Here is a 24,854-nt window from a genome sequence, read left to right on the forward strand (position 1 = left end):
GTGCAGGAGCCCTCAAGAATCAGCGTGTTTTACTACTCTGGGTTTCACAGACCAAGCCTTCAACAATTATCCCGTGAGATCAGTGTGAACAACTACCTCAAGGTTCGCAATAGGTAAAATGAGAATTTTTTCATCCAAATTAGAGTACCTTTGTTTTCAAAACGGAAGGGAACAAAATATAGGAGGAGAATGGCACTGTTGGCCAAGGGCTAATAATTCGCAACTTAAACTCAAGATTAGTTGAGCAAATAAGTTCTGAAATAAGAACATTCAGAGGCAAAGCAAAGAAAATTAAAAGTAACTTATTAAAATTGCTAAAAGAATGTATACATTGACTACATTTAAATGCATTTACTAACAAATTATTGAGAGACATTTAAAAGCAAAAGAAATATATAAAAATAGCTTACTAACATTACAAAAAGACGTCATAGTGGAATTGATTTTAAAAATGTTTAAAAGAGCTTAATCAAAGGAATGTGAATACATCATCATTGATCCTAGTTTGCAGAGCAATATCAGCCCTGAGAGACTCATCTGTTTTTATGGCCTTATTCTTCCCCTCCAAACTCATCTAAGCTTACTTTTCCAGATTTTTCTTTTTGCACTGAGATCAAAAACGGCCCATTTCCAAACTGTTTTCAGAACAGTAAAACTACGATTAATTTCCCATTCGTGAAAATCATATCTAAAAACCACAATGACTCATAAACATTTAATTCTAAAACTAGATTTTTATCAAATTTGTATTCAGACAAGACTCCTGACCACCCCTGGCTAGCACATAGTTCTGCCAGTGATGTTGATTGGCTTAGTTTGTTCTTTATACAATTAATTTGTAAATTAATTAAAATGCTACTCCCTCTAAATTGCGGGTTAAATGGAGGAAACTAATAATTGAAAACAACACATTGGCCCTGAAAGAAAGACACAAGCCCACTGGGTGTTTGCCCTTTTTACCAGATGGCCAGTCTAGTCGTTTCCACCTAATTCACATCCGTTGTTCAAATGGGTGTCACTTATTTTCAAATATTGCGGAACAAAAAAAAATAAAAATCAGTTTTGCCTGTCCAAGCACCGATCATTCCTCTGTCGTCACACCAGTGCTTAATGGCCTGGCAGCCATGAATATTAGATACACTTCCCTTCACCCTGCAGCTCAGATATGATGAGCCAGCCTTATGCCACTGTAAGCAAACAAAAGTGCAGTGTGATTATGATCCTGGTGTCAGATATGCAGAATGCTAATTAACTAATTATATACAATTCTATTAACAATCATATGTTCACAAAAGTGAACGCTCACAGAAATGAGACAAATGCCACAGGACGACAATCATAATAACAATTGACCAAGTCACTCTATTTTACGAGCGTTATATTTATGATTGTCGGTGATATAATGACATCAGACTGTCCCCCAGAGGGGGATTAGCCTCAATTTCAGCATAGTAACAGCAATGTTTGGTCACAAGCCATTAGTATGTTTGAGAGAGAAAGGGAGCTCGAGAGAGGTGAGGGAGCGGAAAAGAGGGACTGTAGAAGACCAGAGGCACTCTTCACCCTCATTCATAAGAAGAGAACTCTTCGCATTCTCTTGGGCTCTGAGAATCCCAAACTTTATTCTGGCCCAGCCTCTCCTTCTTGGATCATGCGTGGGACCATGTAGATTTTCAAAACATTGACCTGCTTGTGAGGACGTTGAAAAGTGAGGAAGATAAGCATCGTTAAAGGAGACAGGCGTCATGGCTGGGGACATGGTGGTCGGGATGCTGTACAACTTATTACTGCCACTCACGCTACTCGCCGGTGAGTTTTAATTATGTTTGAGAGAGTGATTCGCTCATTTGTTGTATATTTACAACATTTGTGAGAATATAGATATGCATGGGCAAAGACAATCACGAAGCCACTGTGTGTGATGTTTCTCGTGTATTCTAAACAAAAGAGGATAAAAGTTCAGAACCAAGAACAGCACATATCCAGTGCTTCACCAACTTAGAAAAATTTGAGCTTTCACGAGAATTCAGAAATTAGCTGAATATTCAACTCCCCAATTTTTTTTTTTTTTTTGGGGGGGTGTTCACAAATGCGAACAAGTAAATAGAGTTTGACTTCAATATTGTAATAACCCAAATGAGGTAAGCTCCCTTTTGTGAAATAAATCAAACTTATTATAATTATTTGCATTTTGAAAAATAACATGGTTTATTATTTTGTTTTTTTTGGGGAGGATCAAAAAAGGATAGATAATTTATTAATATATGTATTGTCGGCCACATAGCATAATTGGAATACAAAAAGAAAAACCCACAAACTGGGACGTTTTTTATTGTGTAATTTTCTCTTTGCTTACTGATTTACTAATCCGGTTGATGTTTTTCTTACAATATAAGTTAAAAAAAAAAAGTACCAATTTGTGTTCCAAAAACTTTGAAATATGATTTAGGCAATTATGCTATATGGCTGATAATATGATTTTTTTTTAGCGTCAAAAAATTCTGGAAATAAACACCAAAGAAGAAACACACACACACACACATAATTAATCCTCATAAATCATGCATGAATCACAGAGCATAAAAAGACTAAAATGGCAGTAAAACAAATAGATTACAATGTCTTCCTCGAGAAACGCATGCGCACACACGTACACAAAGTAAATTATAATAATATCTTAAACTTTATATGCTTTTTTTTTATTTGAGAGAGCAGAATATCTTAATGTATCCTGAATAGTTTAGTAGCTTAGTTAAGTGTGGTTGTTCAAGTTCAGTCACTTCTTTCTTCTTTTGATAGTGGGATTTTACACATTAGAATCCCTCCATCCATTTTCCAAAGCGCATATCAACATTGGGGTTACATGTGAGCAGGAGCCAAACCTGATTTTGGACCTGAGGAGGGGCTGGACTCCTCTGGACTCCTTACTCGCAAATCGCAGACATTAAAAGAGAAAGGAAACAAGAAGTGAAAGTATTTGGTGGTGGAGAGCTATCATTAAAAATCAAGTTTTGCCTGAAAAAAAACCCAAAACAATTTATGGCTTCATGTCAAACTGTGGCGAGCACCAAAGATTCATTTTAGGAAATTCCTAGTTGGGTGATGTTCTGGTAATGGGCACAGTGTAGCCAGTTTTCTGATGAAATAAAATCGAAACTGTTTTCTCAACACAGCGGCCGTTTTCCGATACAATGGACTGTCGGTGGTCTACTTCCTGTTTCTACTCACCTTGCCGCTGATGCCAAACCCAAGTTTGCTCACACTGAAAGGTGAGAGTTGCCCTAGTTTTGAACATGTTCCTAAAAAACACAATTCACATCTGCAATTTAGTAGAATTATACGTCTAGCCACCCATCAATTTTCCAAAGCGTTTTTCGCAATCAAGGTCACGGGTTAGCTGGAGCCTGTTTGCTGATTTTGGATGCGGGTATTTTAGGGTATTGCTTACTATATTCTAATAAATTACAACCCCCCGCACACACACCCACACTCACTCACACTAACACACGCACTTTGTAAAGGGGATGTGGTTGAACTTGGAATAGTCAAATCAATTATACATAGCTTGGTAATTACAGTAAGGAATTAAAAGTTGTAACGTCAGCATTCCTCCATTCTTTTACTGTCCATCTAAAAACTGTTTGCCTTTCAGTCTTTGAGTCTCTTAAAGCTCCACCCAGCCCACAATGATGTTCACCCTCCTAATATGAGCTTGCCTAAGTGCCCAAGTGTGTGTATGCAGCATCCTGCATACGTGTAAATGTGTAGGTGTGCTTGTCAGGTCATTGCGAGACTACCGCTCACTCTGTGTGTATGTGAGATTATGTATGATTCATACCGTTTATAGGAGAGAGGTTGAAGTGATATGAAGCTTTTAGGGAAAAAAACCTGAACATCAATAACAAACTTGCTGGTTCAGCTAGAATCATTAGCACTATGTATAATGCATTCAACCGTCTCATTACAAACACACAACTAAGCTACAGTGGGACATCTCAAGGTCCAATAGAATCCATTCCGAGACATTGCTGGAATAAATCATTTGTTAAGGGCCCAAACAGACATCATCATTAAGTAAGATACTGTTCAGAAAAAAAGTAAAACACTCACTTTACATGAATAATAACATTAAATTACCGGGCGGGCGGCCGGACGGACAGATGGATGCTCTACCCTACCTGACACCACCACTTCTTTCTTCTTCTCTTTAGCTAACACGGGGCAGTTCCTGCGAAGGATCATCTACACTAGTTTGATGTTCCTGACCCTGCAATGCTTCATGCAGATCCCTTTTGCCTACATCACCCCACAGGGTAGAGTAAAATACTGTTCCAACATCACTGCCTGCCAGCATGAAGTGTTCTGATCGCTTTTGTGCTTCACTTGATGATCTTTTTAACAGTTAGTGGCTACTGGGAGGATTTCCTCTACCATGTGGGCATTGTGAGGTATGAGTTCACATTCAATGCATTTGCCAAGAATCTTCCCCTTTAACTTGCTAACATACCCAGGTTTTGGATACTGGTCTTGTCAGGTGCATGAGGTCAAATCAATAAAATGTTATTTCTGTCATTTCTACAAATTGAAAACCAAATCTTTGCTTCTAGATTCAGTTCTGTCGATCCAGGGAACATTGTGCGTCTCCTGGCACCCGACCTTGGCCTTCTCGTCTCCACCCTCTTCATACTAAGACTTTGCAAAAAGCTACTACGAGCTGCGCCTCAGGTCAACCTTCATGAAAATGGGATCCCACCCTCTGACTCTGAGGTAAGGAGTTGGGAAGATGCGCCAGGAATCAACAGGGATGTGACTCAGCTTGTTTTGGGTTTGGCAGGACCCGGAGACCTCCGACACAGAGTCCGATGGAGGCAGCGAAAGCTCCGACAGTTCGGACGAGAGTACCGTGCCGGTTGAGTCCGTTCCACCTCAATTTGTTCAGAAGCTGCTGATCTTTGCTGCTGGCTTTAGGCTGCTATTGTCTGCTATCATGAACACTGCAGGAAAAGTGGTTGTCACTTTGCTACTGGGACTGGCAGGTAATGTGCAGCAGGTTTTTGTCACAATGGCAAAACATGTTTTGTCACAGCAAAGTAAAAAAACAAAAACAAACGTAACTTCATTATTTTTCCTAAAATGTCTATCTGTGTCTTTATGTGCCCTGGATTTGACTGGCAATCAGTTCAGGTTCTACGCGGCCTTTCGCCCAAAGTCAGCTAGGATAGGATCCAACTTGCATGAGGATCCAACTTTCGAAAAGAGGATAAGCGATGTTATACCAGTAGTTGGACTGTATATGGTCATTTTAAAATTGCTAAAGCAGAATTTTCTTCCCAAAGTTGTTTGATGCCAATGAAGACAGGGCTCTCAAATTTCTTTATGGATCTTGCTACTTGCCAGAAAAAAAAATGGCCTTGCACACACCGTTTCCATTAAGATTGAAAGCATGCTATTTTCTCAAATCTCTAAGCTCAAGTGTATTTGTCATTAAACTCAGGAGTCAGAGTTTGTGCCGGATTATAACTCTTTAGCTAATTTCCTTCTGTGTTCTCTGTGGGAGGTAAAAAAAAACAATAAAAAAAAACAATAAATAAACTGAAAAATAATGGGCCAAATACACATAGTAAATCATATTCAAGCGACCTAATCCCTAAATGATGGATTAATTGATTAAGACGTGTCCCAATACATTTGTCCATAAAGCTAATATTGCGTGAACGGTTAAATGTTACAGGTTTGTTTTCATAATGTGTGTGTATATATATGCCCAGGTATCACTCTTCCGTCCCTCACCTCCGGTGTATATTTTGGGACGTTCCTCGGACTCGTGTGGTGGTGGGTGATTGGCCGATCCATCAGTCTGCTTCTCTTCAGCTCCCTATGTGTGATGATGACCATTTTCAGTGGAGGGCACCTTCTCGCGCTCTATGTTTACCAGCTGCCCCTGGCCCAGCAGTTGGTGCCACCTGAGGATATCTATGCAAGGTATCCCACTATTCATTGGCTACAGAGAAGACATTTAATTCCAGATTTCAGTGTTGTGTTTTATTGATGCTTTTGGATATGTGTCCATGTCTCAGGATGTTTGGGATGACAGGAGTGATTCGAACCAACAGTTCCGACCCGTATATGCTCGGTCTGCAGCCCAACGTTAGCTGGCCTGACTTCATCAACCCTTTTGTTCTGCTGCTGCTGTACTACACTCTGGTTACGCTGCTGCACAAATGGGTCCATATCACAGAGGAGGTTGGTCGACATTTTTTGGTGCTGCTTGACTGAGGAAAGTAAACGTTTCAAACAGGTTGACTCTTGAACTTCATAGAAAAAACTGGTGGTGTCTAGTCCATTTAGTGGCATTCAGTGGTCCAATGACAATAAAGCTATTTTCATTCTGAATCTAATTCAGAATTTGTAGGGCACAATTATTTTTGACCCAAGCCTTTAGTAAAAAAGAGAATTGACAGTATAGGCAGGGGGAGACAGTAGGAACAAAATGACATGAGGAAGGATTATAGACAAAACGAAAAGAAAAAGATGTAAGATTGTAAAAGATGCAACTCATTTGAATCACTCTATGAACCTGAAGTCACATTTTTTTTCAACACCAGCACCATCTTCTGATACAATGGGACATTGCAGTACTGTATTCTTCTGTGTAGTAGTTTGCTTGGGTAATGAGTTAGCTGGGGTGGCATGCTGACTTTGGTCAGGAGTTGGGTTACATAAAGGCTATATCATTAACACTTCTGTTTACTTTTTTTTAGGGTAATGCTGATGGTGATGAGAGTCCACTCTACTCTCCAGATGCTCCGCCAAGCTTTTCCAGAGTTGTGTACATCTCAGGAGATAAGCATGATGTAAACAATCTGTCTATCATGTGTTTATCCTGATTTAGTTACTTTAAATCATGGATTTTGATTTGATATGACTGGGTAAAGTTAACAGTATATGTGCTTAGCATTATAAGTGGAGTAGCTGTTTTGTTTTTTGTTTTTAAATACATTTACCAAAAGTGATTTGCTATGGATTAGTTTTTTGTTTTTTTTGGTACAATTTACACACAAAAAAACCCACACAAAAACGATTACTGGAATGTAGTAACATTTCAAAGAATTGACCAGGAAAATGTGTTCCCTTATTTCAGCTTTTGAGCAGCACAGATGAGGAAACATATCTACCTAATGAGGTGAATTTGGAATTCTCTTGATGGCGCAAACAATACTTTCATAGTCCTAATTTCCACCAATGTGTGTTCTCTTTCCAAAGCTAATGATCTTAATGAAGGAAAATACATGGCAAGGTGTCTACGGAGAGGACCAAGGAAGCCTGCTGGGGGGTGCCGGATATACCAACTGCTACCCTCTCTCACACTATGAAGGCATCAATTCGCCAACGCACGGTACACATAAGCAAATATATCAAAAGATGTTGTCATTGCTTTTTTCATTGCCGTACTGAATGTTAAAAATACCTACTCATGTTATTTACTGCTCTGTCCTTTCCTTCTGTTTGGCACAGAGAGCCAAGGTGAAATGGAGAGGACTGACCGGTCCTTGGCAAGTCTGACAGAGACATCTCCTCCTGAGTCAGGCCCGAGTGGTCTAGTCATCTTTGGTAGACTGGTCCAAAAACACAGCTACGTCAGCGGCCTCATCATCATGATGGTAAGACGGCATTGACCAACCATGAATTATAAATAGATTTGTAATTGAGTGGATGAATCTTGAGTGCTCCCAAATGTCCAAAGGAGTAAATCCAACACAGATATTCGTGTTCTAATTATTTCATTAGTGCTCACTGCTAAGGAATGTACACAAAGAGGCTAAATGTTTTATTTAAACAATATTGAACGATACTTTCTAAGAGACCGAAACAAAATTATCAAAATGTGTTTCATTTTGATAATTTTGATAAACTTGATCAATTAGAAAGCTCACCAGACAAAAATGTTCTTTAAAATGCCTGTGGAACAATAGTGTCTGATTTGAAAATAATCAAATAGGGCTGAACGATTCATCGAACTTTTAATCATGATTTGGATTTTGGCTTCAAAATAATCAAATAGGGCTGAACGATTAATCCAAAATGTAGTGCAGCACTTCTATTAAAAATGCTCTCTATAAATAAACTCAAGCAGTACTTGTGTGCCATATATCCTGTCTGCTCCAAAGGTGTGGAGTATCACCTACACCAACTGGCTGACCTTTGCTCTGCTGGTTTGGTCCTGTATCATCTGGATGATGCGAGATCGACGGCGGTATGCCATGATGTCCGCCCCATTCCTGGCCGTGTACGGCACCGTCCTCGTGGTTCTGGGCTTTGTCAGCGGGTTGCGCCTGAGTCGGGCTGAACTGTACCCCGGCCTTCCACCGGCTGTCATAGAAGACTTTGACCTGAACAGTTATCACCCTGCACCCTGCATCCACTTGGCACCTAAGGTAACATACGGGCAAGATACACGAAAAGAAGAACCATCTAAAACGGGCTGTTGTTTCAAGTAGCAATTAGAAGATGGCAAATCTTTGCCAAGGCTGAGCAAACCCAAGTTGTTTCAGGACAAAATTATAAACATTCATCGATAGTGGTTGATTTTAAGTATCTTTTTCTGGTTTTGAATTGTCTTGGTGGTCTGGAAATGTCTTATCATTCAGAATTGCTTTTTCCCTATGAATAGTCACAATGTTACCTCTGGCTCAGGCCATGTCGTCTTTCTTAAAGTCAGGATGCACACTCAGGTTAAGCATAGTGAGCACAATGTTAACAAAATACAGTGTACAGTTTTGTTGAATTTACTCAATTTTGTTTTATTTAAATTTCATTTTTGATTGCACAAAATAAAATGATCTACTTTCAGATACCTTACTTGAAAAATGTAAATACAATCATAGATAGATTTCTGTAACACTTGCTGACTTGTGTCAGATTGACTTGTGACTGATAAGACTATTGAGGAGGTTTGTGCTTACTGGATATTTCCTCTTTAATTAAATCAAAGGATGATAAAATCAGACACGTGGGAAGTCAACTGTGGTCAGATAGAGCAAAGTCTGTGTTTGGTGAAGATAATGGGACTTGGGTTACAAATGTTTAAAAGGAAAGGTCAGGGAACTATTGAACACAAATAAATATTCCATGAGAACAAAACAGCTGTACAATATTTACAGTAACTGTTATTTAAATGCAATAATTAGTGAACCACTATTACTATTAAAAAAATGTGAAGTTAAAAAAGTTAAACTACTTACTTTTTTATATAGAAACAAGCTACAAAATGTTTTCCGAGCAATATTATTACTTTGTGTTTTTTTGTAGCCCCTCCTTGACCACATTCATCTGCTTATGTAATTGACATTGAATTCATTGTAATGTTCACGTTTCCCTGCATAGAAATTTCCTTTTCACTGGTTCGCTTTGTATTTTTCTGCCAGTATGGTCCACTTTTTTGTGGCAAAGAAAAATTCAAACACTGCTCTTTTAGAAGTGTACTGAGATGAATTCTCCTGAGATTTACTGACATATTGTGACGTCACGCATGATGATGGTTTAAAATTCAACCTGTGCATGTTTTGTGTTACTATGTATGCAGGTTTTCTACAGCTTCAGCTTCTGGTTGATGTTTCGTCAGCAGCTGAAGGAAAGACAGGAGCAAAGGCTGAAGGCCAGATCGCTCGATGAAATCGAAACGATTCAGCGTAATTCAATTCTCTTGCTTTGTCACAGGGATTTTATATCACTTAAACTAACTTAACTTTTGCTTCTCCCTTTTGTAGCAGAGGAAAACCAGCCGTCACCTATTGCAGCCATGCTGATCTCAGGAGTGAAAGGGTTTCTGGTCAAATACTGGATCCTCTTCTGCTGTTCCATGTTCTTTGTGGTCAGCTTCTCTGGAACGGTACACATGCACCGATAAACAGTCGCAATGTTCCAACAATGTTTGGCAATTTTTGCATAAAATGACAGAAATGTAAATGTATCCGTATCTAATCGTGACTTTGTATCACTTGCTCAGGTGGTTGTCTACAAGATTCTATACATTGTTCTCTTCCTATCCTTCGTCGTCCTGTACCAGGTCTGTGATCTAGTTGCTCTGGTTCAATATTAGACATGGCCGATACAAGCTACAACCATTGGTAGTACTGGTTTTTTTTTTGTAAATACCAACATTATGATACAGCTCTTTTTTTTCCTCATATCTGAATAATATTTAGAAGGTCTCAGCTTTTCAGATCTTCTAAGGTATCTTAACTCCGGCAAGGCACCAACACACTCAAAGTGGCCCTCTGTATTGATTTCAAGCCTTAAATCCCATTTTCCTGTTTTTTCTTGCCCTTTTTGTGTTTTTTTTGCTGACCTTTTAGATACATGCCGCACACTTAGCTCACAAAAGCCTAATAGCTGTAAAGGTGGCGGCTACAAGACACCATTAATTCTCTTATTTGAACATCGTCAGCAACCCTGTGGTCTATTTACATTCAGGAGTAGAGACGAGAATTCCTTGATAGATAATCAGTTCGGTAATGAGCCATTATTGATTTGTTGACAATCTTTGAAAAATTCATTGACTACATTTCTTCAAAATCAAATTCACAAGCCTGCTATGAAAAAGTAAATAGTTGTTGAAAAATCTGTCAGCATGGAAATGAAAAGAAACAAAAGTGGTAACCTCTAGATATTGATGGAGATGATGTCAAGCCACATTTCTATAACTTAGGTTCGTTTTGACCTGTGGCGTCGATTCCTGAAGATATTCTGGGCGGTGGTGGTCGGCTACTCCATGCTGGTGTTGATCGCAGTCTACATGTACCAGTTCCGAAGTGTGTCCGCACTTTTCCGACAGATCATGGGCATGTCTGAGGATGGGTAAGTAGCAATTAATGACTCACAGATTTTGAATTTGAATTTCACCTTGCATCTTCGGTTAGTCTTCGAGATCTGGGTTTGGAACGCTATGACACCGTGGAGCTTTTTGCCCGTATTCTCCTACCTGCGGCCTTCCTATTGGCTTGTATTCTCCAGCTGCATTACTTCAACTCCGACTTCCTGACACTCAGTGACATCGACAATGTTCCCGTCAGGCAAGTTCCCAGGTGAGAGGGAAGACAATTCTTGATTTATACTCTCACCATAAGTGGATGCACAGATTAAGTACCTCCTGCCATCTACTGGAAGTGGATTCATGATCAAACAAAGACACATGAGTCCTTTTATTTATATATATATTTATTTTTACCAAATAAGTGGATCATTTATGGCACAATGCTTGCGAATCTGTGCTCAACAAAAATAGGCTCATGCTCTAAATTACTTGCTTCATGGTGCATTGAGACCAATAAACACCTGTCTAAAATAGATCCATATTTTTCCTGTCTGAAAAAAAAAAGATCACAGATGATATTTTTTGATTGTTGAAAAGTTGCTGATCCCAGTTTAACCAAAACATCAGAAGAGCAGCGAACAACTCTCAGATCCCACATTTGCTTTAGGGGCACCAAGTAAGTTAAAAAAAATCATTTAAATAATCATTGGTTTTTTTTTCTTCATCTATTCTTCATTTAGAGAAGAACATCTCAGAAGTTCAGTCTACATGATTTCTGACGTGTAAGTCTTCATCCCTCCTTGCATGTTTTAAGTTCAAAAGAGATGATGTATTGAAAACAAATTGATACCAGTTTGGTTTTAAAAATGTATAGTAAAGAAGTAGACAGTAACAGACAACAGTCACTATAATCTTTCTCCGTCTGTCTGCCCCCCACCTCTCTCACTCTTATTTCCAGTATTAAAGAAAACATTGAAAAGCTCCGGAAAAGGTAAGCATAAGAAATCTGAAACTGAGAAATGCCAAAAAGCAAAACACTTGTTCCTCCGTTGTTCAATGAAGTCTCACAAAAGCTTTTGTGCCGTTTTAAAGGCATATTTTTTCCTCAGAATTGTTGCTGCGTTCCAAACTATCATTTTATTTTGGAAGTTCTTTTTCTTGCAGACTTGTAAAGGAGAACATAAGCAGTGGGAAAAGTCAGGAGACTTTGGACATCATGGAACTGCAGATGAGCTCAGAAGGAGTTGACGAGGAGGGCCAGGAGGAGACGAAGGGAGAAGGTAACGCCATTTGCCTGTGGTTCTTTTGCAAGATCCATATTAAGTTGGGCAGATAATTGATTATGTATCGTATGGTTATTTATATGAGCAAGAAAATATTTATATTTGGCACACGGTGCATGTCTGCCGGTCAGGTTTGGAATCTGACCAGGCCAGCAGTTGTGAGGACAAGTGGGTTGTGATTGTGGACCGGGCCAGCCTGCTGCTCATTCAGGCTCTTTTAGGCCTCCAGAAATTTCAGGAGCTCACCTGGAGACTAATGGAGCTCCATGGCTTCAAAATAGTGTCATCTGGCATCATCTGGGTGTCCTTGAAAGAGGTGGAGTATGGATTAAAAAAACGGAATAAACAGGTGTTCATGTTTTCTACTTGTGATCTTTTTCCACTGTTCTGCTTGATCAGGTTTCTCTCACGAACTTGCTCTTCCTGGTGCTATGGGTCTTTGCGATCCCGTTTCAAAGGTTACGGCCGACGGCATCCAGTGTGTCCGCCGTGTGGGCCTGCGTCATGGTGGTGTGCAAGATGTTTTACCAGTTGAAGGTCATCAAACCCCTCGATTACTCCTCTAATTGCACAGCAGTAAGTGCTTTTGCTACTTGTGGGTGATGCCACACTGCTTTGAATAATTGACACATTTAATTAAATCAAGTAAAGCATTATTTATTCTATTTCTACTGTAGAATATCATTTATACGTGAAGTCAATTCAACACAAGGCAAAAACTGTACTGAAAATATCAGGCGAAATAAATTAATTAGTTAAAACCCTTTATATTAATAAAAATTAAATAAATAAATTCTAAATTAGCTAAGGCTCTGACTAAAAGACGTTAAAATAAACTACAATAAGCAATGTTTTCCTTGTTAAAGGCTAAAAATAACAAAAATATTTCAATCAAAAATAAGTGAATAAATAGGATACATTAGCTCAAAGCTTTACTGAACGGACCGGCCACCTTTAAACTGTCGACCAATTTTTTTTTTTTTTTTTTTTTTTAAAGAAAGAGCAGTTAACTTTTCCAACTTACCAATGTGTTTGTATCTCAGAATATGGTCTCGTCCAACTCCTCCAGCCTGGATGTAGAAATGAAGGGGAACATGCTGGAGCTGCTGAAGAGGTCCATCCTCTACAAGGAGCCCGTAGATCCCATCTACTGGTGTGGCGCCTTGCTCAAGTGTGAAGGAAGAATCCTTCCCTGCCTCAGGGTATCATTACATGTGCTACAATAACATTAACATCCTTTGTTTCTCGGTTTCAATTGACACCTCAAAACTTTTGTCCATACAGTGTAACTACATACAGTGTAGCTAGTACATACTGTTCATTTGTGACATCATTGTGTCATCATCCTGTGTGTGTGATAGAATCATCTTATGGTGTTGGGTCTGCTGGTGTTCGAAGCGACTGTCCATCGACACCAGCGCTATTTCCGTCTCCATAACAACCTCAAACCGCCACCCTTCAGTATCCTCTTCCATGGGATCACCAGGCAGCACCTGGATCACGGCATCCGGCCCTGCATGAAGTACTTTGTCAACTTTTTCTTCTACAAATTTGGCCTTGAGGTGAATTTACAGTCGGCTGACGAGTATCTGTCATTTTAAAGTGGCCCCTTAACATCTTCATCTTTCATATACCGTCCTGTTTTAGATGAGTTTGATTGTGGCAGTTAATGTGATTGGTCAGCGGATGGATTTCTACGCCTTGCTGCACTCCTGCGCTTTGATGGCGGTCGTGTCACGGCGCCGCAGGAAGGCAATCGGGGAGGTGTGGCCTAAATATTGCTGTTTCACCGCTGGACTCATTGTACTGCAGTACTTACTCTGCATTGGCATCCCTCCTGCTCTGTGTGTTGGTATGGCTTGATTCTTAACAAAAGCTAACGCACGAAATTGCACAGATAAAATAGTTATAGAATTGAGGCACATCAGTGAATGACGATGGAATTTTTCATTTTCATGTCACATGTTACAGATATTCGTCGCTTGGCAAATTTCATGGATTGTAATAATTAGTATCATTGCACTCATTGTTGCCTTTTAGATTACCCCTGGCGGACTGCAGTTCAACCTCTGACCTCCAATGTCATCAAATGGTTTTATATGCCTGATTTTGCCATGAGTCCCAATCCCTTATTCATATTCTGTGAGTATTTTGACCAAATTGTAAGCTTTTGTGTGTGTATTATAGCACACTACCCATCTCTCTCTCTCTGGTTCTTTTTTGTAGACGACCACCTCTTGCTGCTGTGCTCCTCCTTGCAGTGGCAGGTGTTTGAGGAGGAGAACCGGGCAGCAGTGCGACTGCTCGCTGGAGACAATGTGGAAATCAGCCGTAGTCTCGACCCCAGCTCCTGCAACCAGTTCATACCTGTGGACAACTTCCTTCACTGCAGGTCTGGAATAACTGCAATGAGTAGCACCGTGCTGGGAAAATAATTGGGGAAAGAATAGTTGTTCACTCAAGTTAACCCCCACTTATTCCCATGGTTGCCACAAATTCACCTAGTAATCAAATTTTTTTATCCTCTCTTTGGTCTGGGCTGAGAATCTTTGTGCATGTAGATGCGCACTTCTGGCCCACTTTTTCAAAATCCATCATCTCAAAGCTATTTATTGTTAAGTTTGAAATGATATTTAAGATGCTCTGGTTTGACCTGTCCAAATTGCCCGTAGGTGTGATTGTGATATAATTTAAACCACTAATATTGGTACTTATAAACATTTTCAGATGTAGTCCATCACTCAATTTTTTTTTTTTTTTTGCTATCTGCCACACACAATAAGTCCTAGTTTGACAAGAATCATAAACAGTGCTGTCTGGTCAACTTTTGTAATCCTCCCTATAGGACTGGTCACAATTTGTGACACCAATGTGTTGGTCCTTTTGTTTTTATGAAAACTTGTAGCGTGATCTCACCGCTCATCAACTGTATCCAAAAACAAATTGCGCTCTGCCCCCAGGTCTTACCTTGACATGGTGAAGGTTTTTGTGTTCAGCTACTTTTTTTGGCTGGTGCTTTGCCTCATCTTCATCACGGGCACCACTCGCATCAACATCTTCTGTATGGGCTACTTGGTGGCCTGCTTCTACTTCATGTTGTTCGGAAGCAGTGTGCTGATGCAGCCCGTCAAATACATCCTGCGCTTCTGGGACTGGCTCATTGGCTACACCTGCTTTGTGATCGCCATGAAGAACCTTCTCTCTGTGAGTCCACTGACCTTGTCAGACATTACTGGTACGTTAATTAAACAACAAATAGCACTGCTCTAAACATAACTGGTTGGTTGTACCAGCAAAAGAAGGAGGAAGGATGACTCACAGAAGAACCCATTACTATACCGATGGCCAAGCAATCCTCATTTGGATCAGCACCTAATTCACCTAAATATACTTCCTTGGCATAAACAACTGGAAGCACATTTTTGAGGCCAGAACATAAACAGAAGGGCTTATTAGGCCACACAAATCTCATCCAAGTCTGCTTTTATGGACCTTCCTTTGTGCACTGCAAAGAGATGAGATACCTTCCCCAAACTATTCCCACAATGTTGCAAGCATACAATTGGCCAAAATGTCTTGATTTGATAAATAATTACGGGCTAACTAGGTGGCTTCGTCCAACCCTTATGGTCTCAATATTTGTGTCCGTATCATTGCATTTTTAGATGTACCATGTCATGGTTTCTTTCATTTCTCTCTTCAGCTGGGTTCCTGTGCCTACTTGGGTAGCCTGTTGAAGAACAGTTGCTGGTTAATTCAGGCCTTCAGCATGTTCTGCACGATCAAAGGCTACGATGTCCGTGAGTCTTGCCACTGATTGACCGTGATCTATGTAATAACTTTGTCTCTTTTTTTATGAAATTATTCTTAAACCTAAAACCCTTTACCCCTAGAACAATAAAACCATCAAAACATCCTTCTGTAATTTTGATACAAAAAATGACTTTAGGTTAATTCAAGACCAGCCTCATGCAAGTTAGTTGGTATATGTTGCAGGTCACACACAACCCTAACCAGTAGTATAGAAAATGAACGAATGGATATCTAATAACAGAATTACAAAATATTATTTTTGTGTTTTTAGCTGAACCAGATGACGAGTGTGAGCTGCCCGAGGGTGAGGCCGGCATCGTGTGGGATGCAATCTGTTTCACTGTCCTTTTAGTACAGAGGAGGGTCTTCCTGAGCTACTACTTCCTCTACGTGGTGGCTGACCTCAAGTCTGCCAAGATATTGGCCTCCAGGTCTGTAGAATCAGAATCTGATTTTTTTTTAACAACTAACATCCCTATTGATCAATTTTCTTTTTCCAAAATGTCCCTCTTGACCTCCCAGGGGTGCTGAGCTGTTTGAGGCCAAGGTAAAAAAGCAAGTTGCAGCCCGGCTGGAGCTGGAGAAGAAGTCTGTAGAGACACTGAAGAAACAGTAAGACACACAGGAGAAGGCGAATAGTCAAAAATGCCAGTCATTCTACTCCCCTCATTCTCTCATTTGTCCTAATGGGGTATGTTGACAAAATTAATTGGCACATGTCAATTGATGGGCTAAAAGCCTACATTACTAAATCTGAATTCTTCGTCGCCTAAGATGTTTTAGACAATTCCTTGTGCATGCATGTGATGTTTGGAAAACTCACAAATCCTTCTTGTAGCTGGAAAGGAGAGGTGTCCCAATACTTTTGCCTTTGTAGTAAACGTTAGAAATCAGATGTAATTGTTACGCATCTTCTTGTAGGATGGAGAAGATTAAATCCAAACAACGGAATCGGCCAACACCAGCAGACAAAGAAGGACCTCCAGTTGAGCAGAAGCCAGAGAAACTTGGTACCCTTAATGCAAACACAAACCTGGGTCTTCCAGTCAAATGCTTGTCTTCCAGCATTTACACAACAACTGAATCTGCAAATATGAATGGACATACACAGAGTGATCTATTTTTTTTTTCAGATGAAGAAGAGAAGGCAAAGAGGGATGCAGGAAAATGGTGGAAGCCTTGGGTCTCACGGCCTGGAGGTATATAATGAAGCCACACCACATAACAAACGATAAACAATGAGGAATAGATTACACACCTCTTTTAACGTCTTACTGATTTAACAACATTGGGCCCTGCCAGGAAGTGCACCACCTGTTGCCCAAGTCAGTTGGGGTTTATTTGACATTTTTTCTTCCTTTCATGAAAGTAGAGAGTAAAATAGAAAATGATGTTCTACAAATCAATGCTAATTTGAATTAAGAGATTGTGCTCTGAATATCGTCTGTGTGACAAAGCTCTGTTTCACACAGTGGAAAACAACTGTGGCTACCACCTGTTTGAGAGCGACAGTGAGGACGAGGAAGAGGAGGCTCCTGAGAAAAAGGAGGAGGAACCCCCAAAGAAGAAATCTGCTTTTCAGGTTGGTTGAAGCCAGAAGACAACAAAAACAGACAAAACCAAAAGCTGATCTTAATGTCTAAAGTTCCTCATTAATTGTATCTTGTTCGCACGTCTTATTGTTAGCTGGCTTACAACGCCTGGGTCACCAGCTCCAAAACAGCTTTGAAGGACCTGAGCAGAGAGAAGAGGCGAATGAAGAAAGAAGAGAAGAAGAGAGCAAAGAGAGAGCTTCAGGCGCAGCAGAGTAAGGAGTTTGGGTACAAAAATGGAAAGACTTAAAAGACAAGTCAAAAAATATCTTTGCAATGTATGTTAAAAATCCTAATTGAAGCATTTTTTTGAGGTGGGGGGTGTAGTAGTTCAACTAAAGTGCCGTGTTTTTGTGGCAAAATATCATTTTGCAAAATGTGTGGCGATGTTTGTGTGTGGAGTGCTTACAATTTAACATAATAAAATGCAGAGCATCCTTTCTTCTAGGTGTTGATCGAGTCGACTCAAGTGAGGATGAACTTGACGAAAGCACAGTGAGGGAGGAAGGTGAAGAAGACAAAGGTAATGAGACATGAGTTACTTACCGTTAACACAACCCTTTTATAATAAAACAAAGTGTCAACATAAAAACATTTCTCTTGACAGAGAACATTTTACAGCGTCTCATCAGCACTTTGAAATTTGGCATAGCCTTCCTGCAATCGCTTCTTGATGACCTGACTCAGGGTCTAAATTCATTCTGCAAAGATAACCTGGACATTTCCAAAGTGCTGCTCTTTGAGAGAGCATTACTCAGCCAGCAGCAGAAAAAGGTGAGAGGATACAAGATGGCACGTGTACAACACGTAACACGCTCTTTCTGTATTTCTCCCTCGCTCTGCAGGGCAAAGAGGTGAGCCAGCAGAGCGTGAAGCAATATTATGAGAGCTGGTTGTCCCGTCAAAATACGTCATCCTCACATGGAGACCCAGAAGAATGTGTGCCTCCACCCTCACCACCAGCGGCTGTGCCCACCTCCCGCCACGCCTACATCAAGCTCAAGAGCCAGGCCTCCAAGATGTCCTGGGCGAGCAGCGTCTCAAGGTAGCTCCACTGAACACTCTAAACCTGTCCTTCTCAAAGTGTGTTACGAAAGAATCACAGAATTCAATACAACATTAAATAAAATACAATCAAAAAATATTCTTACAACTAAAACAATATTAACTAATGGCAAGAAAATGGACGGAGACACATAGTAAGTAAAAATTGCCAATTAATTTGAAACCTTTAAAAATGCAAAACATTCTACTTGGCAGGAATGCTCATTATTAAACGTCTGACCATCATCATTGCAAGTTTATTTTTATTTTTTTTCAATATACTGACTGGTGATGACATCGGTCACGGCTAAACTGCTCTCAACTGTCGTTGTCCGCAGAAACCTCTGATTAGGTCCATCAATGACACGAAATTATCCTCAACACATACATTAAGCTTATTAAATAAGCAAAAAATACTTAATTGACTAAAATAACTTTTAAATTCAAAATTACATTTTGTTGTGATCAAATGTTCCGGTAGCTACACCTTTCCTTGAAGCTGCTCTAAAAAGTGGTTCATTCAAGAAAATCACATTTGATGATCACAAAAGTTTCATTCCATGAGCACTCTCGTTGTACGATGCTGCTGTTTTACTTAAATCGCACTCTCACCTCGTGGGCTGTCAGCTGTATGACCGAGGAGACCATGCTGGGCTCCCGGCAGCCAACCCAGGAGGAACTCGATGAACCTCCAGTGGCAGCGGCTCCCAGCCATCTCAGAAAAAGACTCCTGAAATCTACCAATGTTGATTGGACCTCTTACGAAGCTGAGGAGCTCTCACAGAGGTGATGGAGTTTCATCAACACTTTAGCCCAGTAAAAGAAAAACTGAATGAATAGCAAAAAAACAAAATACCATTCCTGTTCAGAAATGACATCACAGGTGCTACAATAATGCTGTTTTCTCTCAGCAGCGATGAGGCAAACCCCGTTGAAAAAGAATCGGATGTAGAGGAAGATGAAGAAGAGAAGTGGTGCAAACAAGAAGAGTCTGACGAAATGGAGCAACAACAAGATGAGGAGGTGGAGCTGAATGATGAATCCCAGGAAATTGAGGAATATGATCACCCAGAGTACCCAGAAGCCACGTCCCTTGGCTTCCGGGAGGAAATCAGCGAAATAAATATGGATGGCATTGACTCTCCAACACCATTAAGTCAGGAAAAAAGGAACCTTACTGCCAGCGAGCTGCTGCTCAACAAGTCAGTCGACACAATGATGACCAATCAGAAGCAAAGGCTGCTATTTAAACTTGTTTATATTTCCCCCTCCTTCCCACCCGTCCGTCCCACAGAATGTTTGACAATGACGAAATCTCAGAGTCGGACAAGTTTTTCCTGACGCTTCCGAGGCCGCTGAAGCTGATCTTTGCCCTCTACAACACCATGGTGTCCAAGTCGGAGCTGCTGTGCTACTTTGTCATCATCCTCAACCACATTGTATCGGCGTCACTCCTCTCCCTCATCCTGCCCATCCTCATCTTTATGTGGGCCATGCTGTCTGTGCCCCGGCCAACCAAACGCTTCTGGATGACTGCAATCATCTACACTGAGGTAACAACAGTTGACCCTCGCACACAACATAGAGTTGTGAAGGCATTTAGGGTTGCTATGGATCCTTCAAAAGTCTTAAAAGCTACTGAATCATGGATCTAAAAACAAGGCCTTAAGTGACATTAAAATGTCCTAAAACAAATTTTCCAAGAAGAAATAAACTGGAACTGACCTACCCATGTTTCTTTCAGCTGAACGTGGTGGTAAAGTATTTCTTCCAGTTCGGTTTCTTCCCCTGGACCACCTCTGCCTACCGAGGCATCAATGCTGAACGTCCCTTTGCCCTGCCCAACATCATCGGGGTGGAGAAGAAGGATGGCTACGTCCTCTTTGACCTCATTCAACTGCTTGCTCTCTTCTTCCACCGCTCTATTCTCAAGGTTCAAACAAGGAAAACTTCTTTTTATACAATATGTGCTCTCTCAACGGATCTAGAACACCACGCTGGAGAGACTTTGTTTTCCATATTTCATGATAACAATACGCTGTACTTGTGTCCATGACTACACAGTGCCACGGACTGTGGGACAACAAGGAAGTGGAGATGCCTGATTTCTTCAAGAAGTTAAAGAAGAAGGTGGACAAGAAGAAAATTACTGGAGGCGAAAAGGAGAAACAAGCACGCCGACTCAAGTTCCTCCCGCTCCAGTCATCCACCACCTCCATCTTCCGTAAGCTGAAAAGAGGAAACTCGGCAGAATTTGATGGTGAGCACTCAAAATGCATGGCTGTAAAACGGTTTACACCCGCATGGTAATCGCAAAAGTGTAATGAGAAAATTGTCATACAAATATAAAAAGGAGTTTTTGGACTCCATGAAGGTCTGCTATGCTACTGAATAAGATTTGATTTTTTTCCTCATGATGATTTCTTTATTTTTCTTCTCAACTAGGCAAGCCCAAGAGGGTGAACAGCAAGAAGAGACAACGTCGACAAAAGGCACCTCTGACCCGAAGACAGAGGATCCGGCAGCTGATAAGAGAGAGGATGCTCCAGGTTAAAACCACCGTCATCGAAGTGTGAGTTTCAAAAGTGACAATCAATAGACAGATGGAGGGACCGACAAACGGAATGATACATTGATGGATAGGTAGATTTCACTCTTTTTTTTTTCATTTGTTTCAGGGCCCTTCACATCTACTTGCCCATAAGGCAGTTTTTCTATGACATCATCCATCCAGACTACAGCCCCGTATGTGACGTTTACGCCCTCATGTTTCTCATCGACGTTGTCAACTTCATCGTGACCATCTATGGATACTGGGCCTTTGGGGTTAGTGTCTGCCATACTGAGAATATATTCACGTGATATTTGTTGGAGCCATCCTCTTTATTCGTCAATACCATTTTCCTCGTCTGTGTGTGTAGAAATACTCTGCAGCAGCCGACATCACCGAGTCCTTGTCTGAGGACCAGGTCCCCGAAGCCTTCCTGGTCATGTTGCTCATCCAGTTCGGTACAATGATAGTGGACCGGGCCCTCTACCTGAAGAAGTCTCTGCTGGGGAAGTGTGTTTTCCAAGTGGTGTTGGTGTTCGGCATCCACTTCTGGATGTTCTTTATCCTACCAGGAGTCACTGAGAGGTAAAGGGTTCACTCGTTCATTTGAAATATCGCACATCCGCTGACATCTCCCTTCCATGTCTTGTGTTCTGCTCAAAGGAGGTTCAACCGTAACCCCGTGGCCCAGCTGTGGTACTTTGTCAAGTGTATTTACTTTGGCCTATCTGCATACCAGATCAAGTGTGGCTACCCAAATCGCATCCTGGGGAACTTCCTCACCAAGAACTTCAACTACCTCAATCTCTTCCTCTTTCAAGGGTACACAGGAGGTGTTTTTAAGTTTCAAGTAGTAGTAAAATAAACATAATATCATATTTTCTCCTCCTCGCGGTTCCTTTAGGTTTCGTTTGGTCCCATTCTTGACAGAGTTAAGGGCCGTGATGGACTGGGTCTGGACCGATACCACACTGTCCTTGTCCAGTTGGATCTGTGTGGAAGACATCTATGCCAATATATTCATCCTCAAGTGTTGGAGGGAGTCTGATAAAGTAACAATTGTGCTAGTTTGCATTTGGTCATTAAACACTGTTTTAGCAACATGCAAAAGATTTCTACAAGGTTTTGGACAGATTACTTAACACTGTCATCCAAGGGAAAAAAATATCATTCTTAAGTGCTTGATCATTGTTTCAGAAATTCCCCCACCCGCCAGGACAAAAGAAGAAGAAGGTGGTGAAATATGGCATGGGAGGACTCCTCATCTTTGCTCTCATCAGCATCATCTGGTTCCCACTGCTCTTCATGTCTCTCGTCCAATCAGCAGCCGGTGTGACAAATCAGCCCGTTGATGTCTCCATAGAGCTCAGCATTGCTGGATATGAGGTCAGAAGAAATTCACGTCCTTGCTGTTTGCCTTTCAGTTTGTCGTATTTCCTCTAGTAAAAGGCTGGAGACATTTACTTACACCCAGGTGGTGAAAGAAAATTACAATCTTTGTGTTTCCAGCCTCTGTTCACCATGAGCGCCCAGGAGCAGAACTTGGTTTCATACTCAGAAGCGGCATTCAACCGACTCACCAAAATTTATGCAACTTACCCAGTGAGATGGCCTCTTCTTTAACAAAGCAAAAGTTGACTTAAACGCATCTATTAGTGCTTTGCAATCATTTATATTTAATAACCTGCGATTTAAGAATTTTTATTAGCAGTATTTTTTGTACCTGCCTATTCTACCTACACAATCTGATGGTTTTATTTACCCTCTCTCCTCAAGTCTGCTATGCAGTTCATAATGAACTATGAGGCTGAAGACATTATTATTGCAAAAATCAAGAGTGATGCCAGCCTACTTTGGACCATCAGCCCAGCCAGTCGCGAGGCCATGATTGAGGATCTCACCAACTCTCCTCATTTATATATGACACTACGCTGGACACTGCTCAGGTCAGGTTGACTGCTTCGAGTCTATGTGAACACCATACAGGGAGCATTTTTTTTTTATCGTAAAAAATGTGGAAATTCAACTAGGATTCTGTTGTAATTTATTTGGCTATATTGGATGCCTTACATACTTGTATCCTAATACTGTTTCAGAGATGCTGCCATATCAATGAATGCAGAGACAGTGGGGGAAAACACTGTGAAATTTGAGGATGAGGCCTTGAAGGAAGGAATAGTCCACATGCTCAAAGGCGACAGCAGCAAACACGTGTAAGTCGCAGGGAACATACAACAAAAGAGTTTTGGTTTATAAGCTCGAGAGTCACACGCAAGTGAATATTTTCTCCGCATGAAAGCTGCTTCTCTGTTCTGGTAGGATCATTGACTCTCTGCTGCCCAAGTTCCTCAGGGGTCCCAAAGGAACAGAGTCCAAAATGGCAAGCAGGATGAACGTAGGTTAGTTGTTGCTTTATTAATAGTCAACACACCTTTGTTTGAGAATCAGTCCATTTTTTTGTTTTTTTATCCCTACAGGTAAGTTCTGAAAATTACTGAAGCTGTCATTTATCAGACAAAAAAAGTTGAGTTACAGAAGTAATAGAAACATTAGCTATTACTTATATACATTATATAGTAAATTACATAATATGTGCTATGTGCGAGAACATTTTCAGTTGACACAACCACTCTATAACCACGACTGAACTTCCCTATTGGTTCCTACAGCCACAATAATAATCATATGGTGTTACAACAGGAATACTTCTCTTGACATTTTGGTAACAGCAAAACCATTTATGTTCCATCGAAGGTCATACTGATCGTCCAGAACTGCTGGGTTTCTTCAGACCTTTGTTACTCAAACTTCGAAAGGTCAACAGCACTTTGCTGCGGGAGGCAGACCAATGGTGGATGGTACAGGAGTGCACCCCGACACTTGTCTCGTCTGACCACAAGTGTGACAGCATTGAAATCGTGGTCTTCAGCGACAAAGTCAGCCCGTCCAGTCTGGGCTTTTTGGCTGGACACGGGTAGGTAACCTGATTTAAACTAGGTGTAAAAAAAAATAACACTTAAATTCACTTGGTTTACGTCTCGCTCCATAGCATTGTGGGCCTCTACATGTCAGTGGTGTTGGTCATCGGCAAATTCGTGAGGGAGTTCTTCAACGGCATCTCGCGCTCCATCATGTTCGAGGAGCTACCGTGCGTGGACCGCGTCCTCAAGTTGTGCACAGACATTTTTGTGGTGCGCGAGACTGGAGAGATGGAGCTGGAAGAGACGCTCTTCGAGAAGCTCATCTTCCTCTACAGATCCCCCGAGACCATGATCAAGATGACCAGAGAGAAGGACAGCTAGACTGGGAATGTTCTGTTAACTTTTCCAACAATGGCTGCAGTTGAATACATGATGAAATTTCTACAGTATAACAGCACATAATGACACATTTAGATGTTTGAATCATTACCGCAGAATACGAATGAATTGGTGGTCTACTCGATTGCATGCCTGAAAATTAGGGATTGAAACTAATAATCAATTACACAATTAATTGATTTGATTTTGTAGACTGTGTGGAATTGATCGTGTCTTGAAGAAACTGAGGCAAAAACAAGTGTCTTTGTACTTTCTTTTGTTTAAAACATGCAAACCAAAATGAATGTTAAGTTTCCCTATATTCTTTGTTGGCCCTGATTTCAGGTTTTGAACTTCCTTTGTATAAACCTTTGAGGAAGTCTTACACATTGAAAAACCATTTCAGTTTTTACCACAGTAACATTTTGTTTCAAGATTTTATCAGCTGTAAAAAAAATA

General features: G+C 40.7%; 1 protein-coding gene and 2 long non-coding RNA genes across 6 annotated transcripts; 1 reads left to right on the forward strand and 2 right to left on the reverse strand.

Annotated features, from left to right (window-relative positions):
• On the forward strand, window positions 1-24,717 carry LOC148402499 (piezo-type mechanosensitive ion channel component 2). 3 transcript variants are annotated; one of them, XM_088368442.1, is made up of 56 exons: window positions 1-113; window positions 3,174-3,269; window positions 4,212-4,313; window positions 4,403-4,448; window positions 4,608-4,767; window positions 4,835-5,036; window positions 5,769-5,982; window positions 6,078-6,243; window positions 6,762-6,854; window positions 7,142-7,183; window positions 7,264-7,396; window positions 7,516-7,661; window positions 8,169-8,435; window positions 9,584-9,689; window positions 9,768-9,889; window positions 10,007-10,066; window positions 10,709-10,857; window positions 10,920-11,084; window positions 11,554-11,595; window positions 11,772-11,804; window positions 11,978-12,093; window positions 12,228-12,412; window positions 12,496-12,672; window positions 13,140-13,298; window positions 13,458-13,658; window positions 13,744-13,948; window positions 14,137-14,238; window positions 14,323-14,488; window positions 15,057-15,300; window positions 15,800-15,896; window positions 16,181-16,340; window positions 16,432-16,521; window positions 16,831-16,919; window positions 17,043-17,108; window positions 17,382-17,491; window positions 17,596-17,716; window positions 17,950-18,024; window positions 18,109-18,275; window positions 18,347-18,546; window positions 19,173-19,331; window positions 19,457-19,747; window positions 19,840-20,098; window positions 20,290-20,478; window positions 20,610-20,805; window positions 20,991-21,117; window positions 21,224-21,371; window positions 21,467-21,681; window positions 21,760-21,918; window positions 22,001-22,148; window positions 22,294-22,482; window positions 22,606-22,698; window positions 22,873-23,042; window positions 23,193-23,309; window positions 23,416-23,495; window positions 23,851-24,070; window positions 24,146-24,717. In XM_088368442.1, exons 2-56 carry the CDS (start codon window positions 3,239-3,241, stop codon window positions 24,396-24,398), a joined length of 8,022 nt encoding a protein of 2,673 aa, XP_088224568.1. In that variant the 5' UTR covers window positions 1-113; window positions 3,174-3,238; the 3' UTR covers window positions 24,399-24,717. The 3 variants fall into 3 exon arrangements, with proteins under 3 accessions (XP_088224568.1, XP_088224566.1, XP_088224567.1); XM_088368440.1 differs by lacking the exon at window positions 1-113 and adding an exon at window positions 1,657-1,809; XM_088368441.1 differs by lacking the exon at window positions 1-113 and adding an exon at window positions 1,658-1,809 and having other exon boundaries at window positions 19,460-19,747.
• On the reverse strand, window positions 7,108-10,653 carry LOC148402500 (uncharacterized). The gene is made up of 3 exons (XR_015857054.1): window positions 9,573-10,653; window positions 8,201-8,430; window positions 7,108-7,616 (listed from the first exon to the last, which is right to left on the reverse strand). It is a non-coding gene; the product is annotated as an uncharacterized LOC148402500 (long non-coding RNA).
• On the reverse strand, window positions 11,246-19,151 carry LOC148402501 (uncharacterized). Of its 2 annotated transcripts, XR_015857051.1 has the most exons (4): window positions 15,064-19,151; window positions 14,464-14,519; window positions 13,121-14,403; window positions 11,246-12,709 (listed from the first exon to the last, which is right to left on the reverse strand). It is a non-coding gene; the product is annotated as an uncharacterized LOC148402501 (long non-coding RNA). The 2 variants fall into 2 exon arrangements; XR_015857052.1 differs by having other exon boundaries at window positions 11,246-12,593; window positions 13,121-14,519.
• Window positions 24,718-24,854: the final 137 nt, after the last annotated feature.

The sequence above is a fragment of the Syngnathus floridae genome, chromosome 2 (assembly GCF_059516105.1).
Source record: "Syngnathus floridae isolate MCC-2025c chromosome 2, RoL_Sflo_1.0, whole genome shotgun sequence".
Taxonomy (NCBI): Eukaryota; Metazoa; Chordata; class Actinopteri; order Syngnathiformes; family Syngnathidae; genus Syngnathus; species Syngnathus floridae.

What these genes read in the sequence shown, in the direction of transcription:
- LOC148402499 (XM_088368440.1), top strand. Translation starts at nt 1,746, where the DNA reads ATGGCTGGGGACATGGTGGTCGGGATGCTGTACAACTTATTACTGCCA. An exon ending in ACTCCTCTAATTGCACAGCA is followed by an intron (nt 12,673 to 13,139) that starts GTAAGTGCTTTT and finishes TTTGTATCTCAG; the next exon opens with AATATGGTCTCGTCCAACTC. An exon ending in GCAGAAGCCAGAGAAACTTG is followed by an intron (nt 16,920 to 17,042) that starts GTACCCTTAATG and finishes TTTTTTTTTCAG; the next exon opens with ATGAAGAAGAGAAGGCAAAG.